At 41.4% G+C, this 10,000-nt stretch overlaps 2 protein-coding genes across 3 annotated transcripts in view; both read right to left on the bottom strand.

The window, feature by feature from the left end:
* The window catches only part of LOC138971283 (uncharacterized), a 10,509-nt gene extending 7,838 nt beyond the window's left edge, over positions 1–2,671 (bottom strand). The window contains exons 1-2 of one of the 2 annotated variants that reach the window (XM_070343997.1): positions 2,576–2,671; positions 1,742–1,920 (exon numbers count right to left, since the gene is read on the bottom strand). In XM_070343997.1, coding sequence (XP_070200098.1) covers positions 1,742–1,913 — 172 coding nt within the window. In that variant the 5' untranslated portion in view covers positions 1,914–1,920; positions 2,576–2,671. The remainder of the gene's footprint in view (positions 1–1,741; positions 1,921–2,575) is intronic. The other variant, XM_070343998.1, reaches the window with a different exon arrangement.
* A 2,632-nt stretch (positions 2,672–5,303) lies between these two features.
* Positions 5,304–10,000, bottom strand: part of LOC138971282 (uncharacterized) — a 7,638-nt gene continuing 2,941 nt past the window's right edge. The window contains exons 4-7 of the mRNA XM_070343996.1: positions 9,344–9,632; positions 7,908–8,012; positions 6,731–6,988; positions 5,304–6,179 (exon numbers count right to left, since the gene is read on the bottom strand). Coding sequence (XP_070200097.1) covers positions 5,883–6,179; positions 6,731–6,988; positions 7,908–8,012; positions 9,344–9,632 — 949 coding nt within the window. The 3' untranslated portion in view covers positions 5,304–5,882. The remainder of the gene's footprint in view (positions 6,180–6,730; positions 6,989–7,907; positions 8,013–9,343; positions 9,633–10,000) is intronic.

Below are 10,000 nucleotides of genomic sequence, written 5' to 3'. Positions count from 1 at the left end.
TTTTGGATATGTCCAGCCCACACTTACCTGAACTTATATATAGATATAACCTTTCTGATTTTAGGCGGTCATATCTTACTGAATCTGGTCACCTTTGTGACTGAAGTAGATGACTTGAATAAAAAGACTTACGATTAAGGTCATTGCTCGTAATAGAACTGTTATACATGACTTCAGGCAAGGTACAAAAATAGAAGAGGAGCGGCAATGGACGATAAGCGAGAGTGTACAGATGAGCGACACATGTCATGCATACTCGAGGTCGACAAACTACAAACTTAAATCGGGAGCGTCACACGAAACTTCGAAAGAGCTACGAAATACTTAGGCTTTACGCGGTCGGAACCCTATGCGCAACTTCTTTCATTTGCGAAATCAACAAGACCTCGGCCAGAGATGTAGAAAGTCTCAGTGAGAACGTCAATTTTCGTTCGTCGAGGTAGACTGTCAATTATGATTTCGGGCTGTTTGACCCATTTTGAATTAAGACTGTTGAATGTATTGGAATGACACTTGATCGGTAAATACAAAAGCAGCAGTTTTGTTCCTGTGCTAGATTAAAACAATATCGAAAACGAGGACTTTTTTTTCAAATCTGCTGTGCTATCTACCATGTGCATTAACACAGCCGTGTCTAGAAGACTGATACCTAAAGAAAGAGTGATTTGTTTTACCATCCTAGTCCCGACATCTTAAAAATGTTGAAAAGATATGGTTTTACCTTCAAATTTAAGTACAGCGCATTTCCAGCACCAACTAGTCAAACGCAAATTCAAAGGGAGCTGTCAGTCGTCCCTTGGTAGCATTGCAAATTCACTTCTTAAAGACTTTGTACGCGTTGCTTTCTTTTGTGTGTGTAGCCAGTTATAACGAGCAAAGCACAAACAACTAAATACCGAAAGTCCAAAGGCCTGAGGCAACTACACTTTGGTATCACTTTAAATTTACTTATTCTGATATGCATGACTTATGTCATCACCCTGTAAAATAATGTACTGTGTGTTAATAAGGGTTGAGCTGATATCATCTCGATCAACAAACGCACATGCCTGTTCGCGTTCATTTCATAACTATCTCCAACAAACACCTTCACCCAACCCCCGAAACCATCCCGCCAAAGAAAAAAAAAGGAAAAAAAAAGTCATTTAAAAAAAATGGATGAGGGAGAGCAATCTTTATGACGGTTGTATTGGGTTCTTTCCACTGAGTTACTTCCCTTGTTTGTGTTTTGTGATGCGTGTTACTAGGCGGCCGTGTCATTTAGGGCGCTTTTCGCCTTGACGCTAGGCAGCGCCGCTCGACAACTTTTGTGTTCCAACACCGGAGAGAAGCAGCTCCCTGAAGCGCATTCACTCATTTTGATTTAATCAATCACCATTTTTTTTTTTTTTTTTTTTTTTGCAAATCGTGACGCGCACGTCCAGATTCAGGCAGAGTGGATTTCCCAGATTCTTCATATTTGTACAATTTTCCAGAGACTCCCCCCAAAACGGTCTGATCATAAATTAAAGATCCGTTTGATGATACCGAAACCATTTTTGACCTTAGTTAACAATACAGCACCAAAACTCTTTCACCAATAATCCATTTTCTAGTGGTGTTTATGTGGTCGCACTAGGTACGCGCCAATAACACCAACCAATGTTGCGAATGTCATCAGTATCATCGAATCAAACAATGGTTGAATTAATGAACAAAATAAAAAAAAAAATTTTTGGGTAACAAAGACAGAAAATCCTACCAAGCGGTTTGTAAGCTTCCCCCGTAATGCTGGCACCAGGAACGATAATCAGCGCTGCCTCAGTTGTTCCGCCTGTCGTGGGCGCCATGACATATGACGTCACAGCACCAGTTGTGACGAATGCCGCAGCAGAAAGAAGCAGCAATGAAACTGTCCATCTGGTGAGCTCCATTTTGAGACTGTGCATGTGATGTTAATGAGGAGAAATCAACGGGATGAATAGAATGAGATTCATCACGCAAATGACATTAATAATTTCAAGGTAAAAGCGGTCCTAAAATTAAGCCCGCAATCGACTTCGCGAAGTCTGTTTACCAAAGAGTGAGTGCCAAAACTTCGTGCAGCCAGTGTCGTAAAGCAGACTTCGCGAAGTCTGTTTACCAAAGATTCAGTGCCAAAACTTCGTGCAGCCAGTGTCGTAAAGCAGACTTCGCGATGTCGACTTCGCCCAATTAATGTAAGGCTTTAGGGATAGCCTGAGTTGACCCTACACGATTGTTAAGAAGAAGAAGAAGAAGAAGAAGAAGAAAACTAAGAAGAAGAACACGTAGAAGAACAAGAACAAGAACAAGAACAAGAATTTACAACAGCACCTGCATACAAGAAAAAAAGCCATACAGCATTACAGCCATTGGTAAGAAGAAGAAGAAGAAGAAGAAGAAGAAGAAGAAGAAGAAGAAGAAGAAGAAGAAGAAGAAGAAGAAGAAGAAGAAGAAGAAGAAGAAGAAGAAGAAGAAGAAGAAGAAGAAGAAGAAGAAGAAGAAGAAGAAGAAGAAGAAGAAGAAGAAGAAGAAGAAGAAGAAGAAGAAACCGTTAGTAACTCGAACTCTTTACCTGCAAAGGTCCTAGCAGTATAAGCCTGCAATACATACCATGGACGATTGTTTTATATGTGCAGCGAGATTAAATCATTGTGTAATGCAAACTAGTCCTATCAGTGTTTTTACCCCAGATAAGTATCAGAGTACAAGCTGTACGTAGGCATGAGCACGGTACTACAGAGTAAAAATAACAACCTTTCACCGAGATAAAAGACACATGAGATTCTGAAATCTATCATTGCTCCAGTAGTAAGCAAAACTATACTTTTTACCGACTCTTTTGACTCGGAAGACACAAGTACTTTGTATGGCCGCGAGTGTGTGTGTGTGTGTGTGTGTGTGTGTGTGTGTGTGTGTGTGTGTGTGTGTGTGTGTGTGTGTGTGTGTGTATGTGTGTGTGTGTGTGTGTGTGTGTGTGTGGGAGTGTGTGTGCATGCGGGTGTGGATTTGTGTGTGTATGTGTGTGTGTGTTTGTGTGTGTGTATGTGTGTCAGTGTGTGTGCATGGTTGTGTGCGGATGTATGTACATATTATCATTCTCTTTGTCTAAAAGGCTTTTATACTGATGACATTAAACAATCAAAACGTCTCTCTCTCTCTCTCTCTCTCTCTCTCTCTCTCTCTCTCTCTCTCTCTCTCTCTCTCTCTCTCTCTCTCTCTCACACTCTCTCTCTCTCTCTCTCTCTCTCTCTCTCTCTCTCTCTCTCTCTCTCTCTCTCTCTCTCTCTCTCTCTCTCTCTCTCTCTCTCTCTCTCTCTCTCTCTTTATAAGCTCACAAGTTTCGGTACGCACCAAACCAAGCGACAAGAAACTGTCCTCTCTGTACAGCTGATAAAGAAGATGAACACCATGTTGTATTTTTATGTCCTTTTTATCAAGACCTTCGAGCAAAGTATTTGAAAATCTCGAACTCTAAGACGCTGCAACAACAACTTGTGTATTTCTGTGGCAGTAATGAGGATAATGTGATGAACAGCTTCAGCAGATTTGTGTTCTTCATGTTACAGAAGAGACGAACCCTTATACATCAGGTTCAGTGACATGTCATCAGGGTCTTAATGTATTTGTTGAATTTTATGCGTGACTATAATTTATAACTGTGCAGATACTATTGCTGTTATTTTAACCACTATTGTAAGGGGCTGTGGCCTTAGACAATTAAAGAGTTGTTCTTGTTCTTGTTCTTGTTCTCTCTCTCTCTCTCTCTCTCTCTCTCTCTCTCTCTCTCTCTCTCTCTCTCTCTCTCTCTCTCTCTCTCTCTCTCTCTCTCTCTCTCTCTCTCTCCCATATCAACTTTGCTTCAACACTTTGGGATAACTGCAGTGATGTTCATCTCAAACGACTCAATTTTCTTCATCGCCGTGCTGCAAAACTAATTCTGCATGAGTCAAATAAGCCAACAGATGATAAATTAAAGCTCCTTAATTTCCTTCCCTTGAAAGATCAGTTGACGCTAAACAAGGCTGTCTTTATGTACAAAGTAATTAACAATAATGTTCCTGGATATTTAAAATCACATTTCAGACATGCCACAAAAAGATATGGGTCCCAGAACCTGATTCCCCCCATCCCTCGTCTAGACTTGTATAAGTCAAGTTTAGCCTTCTCAGGAGCATCTCTATGGAATTCCATACCCCTACCCCTCCGAAATGCCTCTTCTGTGAAAACGTTTAGGCGCCAGTTTCATTACCGCTTAATGGGTAAATAGAACACTTATCATGTCTGATATTTTAGTGCTTTTTACATTTAGTCAAGTTATGTTTGCATTTTGATTTGTTCTTTATGTGTATGTATTGATAATGATATACATGCGAATGATTGGGACAATTCCTCCCCACATTTGTTTTCTCCCTTTTGTTATTAGTTGTTTTGGATGTTTATATGCAATGCATTATTGCAACTATGCTGCAATTTCCACATTATATTGTTTTTCCCATTTTTGAATGTGTATACAAAACCATAACCCTTTTCTTATTACTATTTACATTATGTACGTCTGTAAGTAACAATAACCTTGTCAATTTTACTATCTATATTATGTGCGTCTGTATTAAGTGTTTGTATAAGGGACAGGTTGTAAGATTAGGCTTTGCCTAAAACCTCTATCCTTTGGTAATAAAGTTCAGTTTCAGTTTCTCTCTCTCTCTCTCTCTCTCTCTCTCTCTCTCTCTCTCTCTCTCTCTCTCTCTCTCTCTATCTCTATCTCTCTCTCTCTCTCTCTCTCTCTCTCTCTCTCTCTCTCTCTCTCTCTCTCTCTCTCTCTCTCTCTCTCTCTCTCTCTCTCTCATACAGTTTGCCGCGTGGATGCAAAAATGATAATTTATTCAGGCATGCGATCCCAGTAAACCCACGTAAGTTTCACATGAGTGATTTGACTATCATTTTCTCAACACATCCTACACATACAAATAACTGCATTCAACAAAGAAAACAAGTGTGATTTAATAATACATTTTTATTCAATATGCCAATGAGTACTTCCAATACACATGTTATTCATAATCTGAAACATTGCCTATTTAGAAGAGTATGTCCATCTACCTAACCTAACTTAACTTCTTAATACAAGAACAAGTCAAATTGTTCATACCTTCATTTCTTCCTGATGGACTAACGTCTACACTTTCTGGTTTCCTGTAGTTTTCCCTGGATGTGTGTACCTATCGAATTTTCGAAAAACTTATATACTGTTGATTACTCAATCAAAACCTATAAATCTGATCACAAAGTGACTGCTACTCCCCCCCCCCCCCCCCCCCCCTGCTATTCCTTAACTACAATTCCGAGTTTACAAACCGACCCCAAAATCACCGCATCGAGACTACCTAATATTTCCTAACAATAATTCCACTTTAACGACCTGACCACCAGGTGGCCATTTTATGACCTCTGGTCATGCCGCCTACACGTTGCTATAATTTATTCATACTCACCTAGTAACCTCCATTAAATTATTTCCCGAATTTGCACTTAAAATAACTCTACCTCTACTTAAAATAATTTACTCTAACAACACCTATTAACTTTCTTTCTTGGCAAAAGTTACATTGCCAATTCTTGTACAATAATTATGCGTTTTCGTTCCTAAAATAATACAATAAACAATTATAAATACAGTATTTCTTATTAACTTTCGTTCATACAATAAACAGTTATAAACACAATATTCACTTTGTTATATAAGCATATTCCAAAGCGCGTCTGATAGGTCACGCGAAGGCCTCCGCCGTCTTCAATGAGTTCAGTCAAGGTCAGCCGTAGCTTGTAGAGTACATGACGTCATCTTTGATGAAAAAAGTGCGGCCATTATCGCAATGTATTCAGGCATGTGATCTCAGTGAGTCCACGTAAATCCACTCCATAGCGCGGTAAGGTGACAACCCTTTACAGTAGTGCATTCCGGAAAATAAATTAATCGGTTCATGCAATCGCGTTTTTAAAGCCTGAGACGTCACGTGCAAGCCTTGGTCGTCTTCTTGTAGCCCAAGGTTAGAGGTAGACCAGCCGAGGCCTGTCGAGTGAAGGACGTCATCGTTGAAGAAAATGGGACGGCCATGATCGAGGTATCGACGTCTGGCAACGGGAGAAGAGCTTTGCAAGGCCAGGTTGAAAGCCGCCTAAAAACACAAACAGGTCATTTAGATTGTGAAGTCTCCACAACAGACTTCATTCTTGAAACTCTTGGTCGTTTCCTACGAAGACATACTCAGGAAGTGTCAGGTATTTTGCGTGACGACATTATTTGCGTCGTGACGTTGTTTTCGTTTTGATTTGCTTTTCTGCCTCATAGATTTCACTTCCGAAGAGAGGTTTAGAAGAGATGTATTGGTTTGTTTATTCGTTGTCTATCATAATAAGGCACTGACCTCTCTTGAAAGAAAGCTGTTTAGCGCCTTGAAGACAAGAACAAACTGGGTTTGTATTTACACAATTAATAGTCATTAATTTCTTGAAAAGCAAAACAAGAAAACAGCAAAAGACACCCACACACTGTCTTGCCCTTATCCCCCGTCATGTTTCTCTCTCTACTTATCTGTTTCTTTCTGCATGTGGTTATCTGTCTTTTTTTCTGTTTCTCGGCTGACGTCAGCCTAAAATAGTATGCCATCATTGATAACTCGAAGGATACATTTTAAACATGTACGTTGAAATCAGGGGAAAAACAAACCTGATTGATATTTTTACAGGTGATATTCGAGGCACTTGTGTTGAACGTAGTTCCAGCAGGCATGGCGTCTTTCACAGCTTCGAAGGTTTTCATTTTAAAAGACAAAACTCTGGGCGCGCTTGGCACAGTGGATATGTCCAGTGGGTTAGAAGAGAATGCCAGGTGAGCAAAGGTTTGAATCGTGAAGTCGTTTCCTGAACCTTGAATTTTTGGCTTGCTATCGAGAAAGCTCATTTCTGAAAGGAGTTCGTCTGTTACCTGCAGAGAGAATGTTACTGCTGTTTACAAATACATAATAATGTGGTCCTAACTTTGTTTTTGTGGGTGTTTTTTAGTTGTTGTTGTTGTTGCTCTTGTTGTTGTTGTTGTTGCTGTTGTTGTTGTTGTTGTTGTTGTTGTTCTGCGGAAATTTAGAAATCCAGATTATAACCGAATTATAGAAATGTATGATAAAACATGTGTAAGCAAAAACAAATGGGAACAATGAATAACATGTGTGCCACTCTTTTTCATCGCTACCCCATTTTATTCAGACTGATGCCATTTGTTAAGAACAAAAGGGAACACTGTAAACACTCAAGTGGCGTTATCTGCAGTATACAGAGGTTTTCTAATATACGAATTGTTCTGATCGAAGAAAATGTTGGTGAAAAAAGAATACATTTTACAGGGAACAACGGGCGCAATGGCCTAGTGGTAAGTCGCCGGCCTCCCAAGCGGAAGGTCGTGGGTTCGAATCCTGGTCGCACCTGGTGGGTTAAGGTTGGAGATTGTTTCTGGTCTCACAGGTCAACTTATGTGCAGACCTGCTTATGCCCTATCTCCCTTAGTGTGCACACGCAGGTACAAGACCAAGTTCGCACGGAAAAGATCCTGCAGTCCATGTCAGAGTTCGGTGGGTTATAAAAACACAAAAATACCCAGCATGCTTCCTCCGAAAGCGGCGTATGGCTGCCTAAATGGCGGGGTAAAAACTGATATAGGCCTACACGTAAAACCCAATCGTGCAAAACACGAGTGTACCTGGGAGTTTCGGCCCATGAACGCAGAAGAAGAAGAAGACAACAGGAAACAAAATGGTCCATTATTGTAACCAGTGTTTCTTATATCCGAGTTTATTATAAGTGAGTTTGGCAGTGAGGAGAGGCTAACATAGACATAGTGAGTTCCACTGTACCTTAACTTGTTTCTTGGTGAGGCCAGACTGAAGATACTGTGCCTGGATTGCCCACTGGACGGAATTCTGTGAATTCTGGTCCATCTCTTTCACAGTGAGGAGAGGCTACAGGAAACACATGTTTAAATGTTGCGACCACACTATTCAATCGATTACGACAGCATTTTTTTGTTTTATTGTGGTTTTGTTTAATTTGATTTCTTTTTCTCTGTGTGTGTGTGTGTGTGTGTGTGTGTGTGTGTGTGTGTGTGTGTGTGTGTGTGTGTGTGTGTGTGTGTGTGTGTGTGTGTGTGCGTGCGTGCGTGCGTATGTGCATGCGTGCATGTGTGTGTGTGTTTGTGTGTGTATGTGAGTGTGTGTGCGCGCACGCGCGCGCGTGTGTGTGTGTGTGTGTGTGTGTGTGTGTGTGTGTGTGTGAGTGTGTGTGTTTGTTAGTTTGTTTGTGTGTGTGAGTGTCCGTGTGTGTGTACGTGCGTACATGCGTGTGTTAGTGTGTGTGTGTGTGTGTGTGTGTGTGTGTGTGTGTGTGTGTGTGTGTGTGTGTGTGTGTGTGTGTCAGTTTGTTTATGTGTGAATGTGTATGTGTCGTGCCGAAATCACGTAATTGCCGAATTCGCGCTATCGGCAACATTTTTACCCATTTCGGTTAATCGGCAAAACTCTGCCCATTACGCGAAATCGGCGGAATTTTGAATATCATCACACTTAGACAGCTAGATGCTAGAATGCATAGATAGCGTAATAATCGATACGTTATGGCAACTTCTGGCAAAAAGTGTAGTTTTCGTGCATTTTCGGAGTTATGCATGACACAGACCAACACAGACCATATAAACCATAATAGGGATTGTAGAGCAATGTTAATGCAATGTTCTGGTAATACAAAAAGTTACGGACTGGCTGCTGATTTCGTAAACTGGGTAATTGTAAGAAGCCTCGTCTAATGTGCTTAAGGCTTTATTTCGAAAGATGAACAAAGTTTATTTTGCTTTCTGAACGTATAAAACACAGGCACACACGCACGCACAATCGCTCACACACATGCAGACACACCCCAACACGTGCCGAATTTCACTCAAGTCCTCAATGGCTCAAAACCGTAGGACTTTTAATATTAATTTTAACGATTCCGCGAATTCGGCAAATCCGTGAATTCGGCACGTGTGGGGGTGTGTCTGCATGTGTGTGAGCGATTGTGCGTGCGTGTGTGCCTGTGTTTTATACGTTCAGAAAGCAAAATAAACTTTGTTCATCTTTCGAAATAAAGCCTTAAGCACATTAGACTGTTGTGTATGTTTTTGCTTGTGTGAAACAACATACTAATGCGTCATTTCTATTTTCACCACCCCCCCCCCCCCCCCCCCCCCCCCGAGGCGGACTTACATCCTCATATATTTTTAAGACAATAGTGCACATTTAATTTTAATTAAGTTTACCTGCATAATCGTGTTGGTGTCATTGTAAGCTTTGTCCAAGTCAGACCAGGCGGTGCTACGCAGATTCTGTGGGACACTGTCACCAAGCGACGACAGCAAGAAAGCTGAGGTGTGGTTTGCTATCATAACGTAAGCAGCAGCTGACGTCACTTCTGGTTTGAGATCTTTGTCGGTGACAGCCTTTGGCATCTGACCAGATGCGAACTGAGCGTGGGACACCCCGGGCATGGTCACGACTGGAGTGCGGTACTTGTTGGTTGGATTCTTTGAAAGGCTGTCCTCCAGTTCTCTAAGGAATGCACACATAGTGATTTACATTTGAGAGAGAGAGAGAATGAGAGAGAGGGAGATGGAGAGAGAGAGAGAGAGAGAGAGAGAGAGAGAAAGAGAGAGGGAAAGAGAGAGAGTAGAGTTGAGGGAGAGAGAGAGAGAGAAAACGAGAGAGAGAGAGAGTAGAGTTGAGGGGGAGAGGAGGGGGAGAGATGATAGAGGGAGAAAGAGAGGGAGGGCGAGAGAGAGAGTGAGAGAGAGAGAGAGTACACACAGGGGAAGAGAAGAGAGATGGAAGCGAGAGGGGGAGAGAGAAAGAGTAAGGATTGTTTGTTTATCCCATTAACAGTTCACGATCAGTTGTTCGAAGACAGACGGCAGAGCGAA

This window comes from Littorina saxatilis, linkage group LG7 (genome assembly GCF_037325665.1).
Source record: "Littorina saxatilis isolate snail1 linkage group LG7, US_GU_Lsax_2.0, whole genome shotgun sequence".
Taxonomy (NCBI): Eukaryota; Metazoa; Mollusca; class Gastropoda; order Littorinimorpha; family Littorinidae; genus Littorina; species Littorina saxatilis.
The sequence above is the reverse complement of the archived record's forward strand: the minus strand, read 5'-3'. Positions and strand labels throughout refer to the sequence as shown.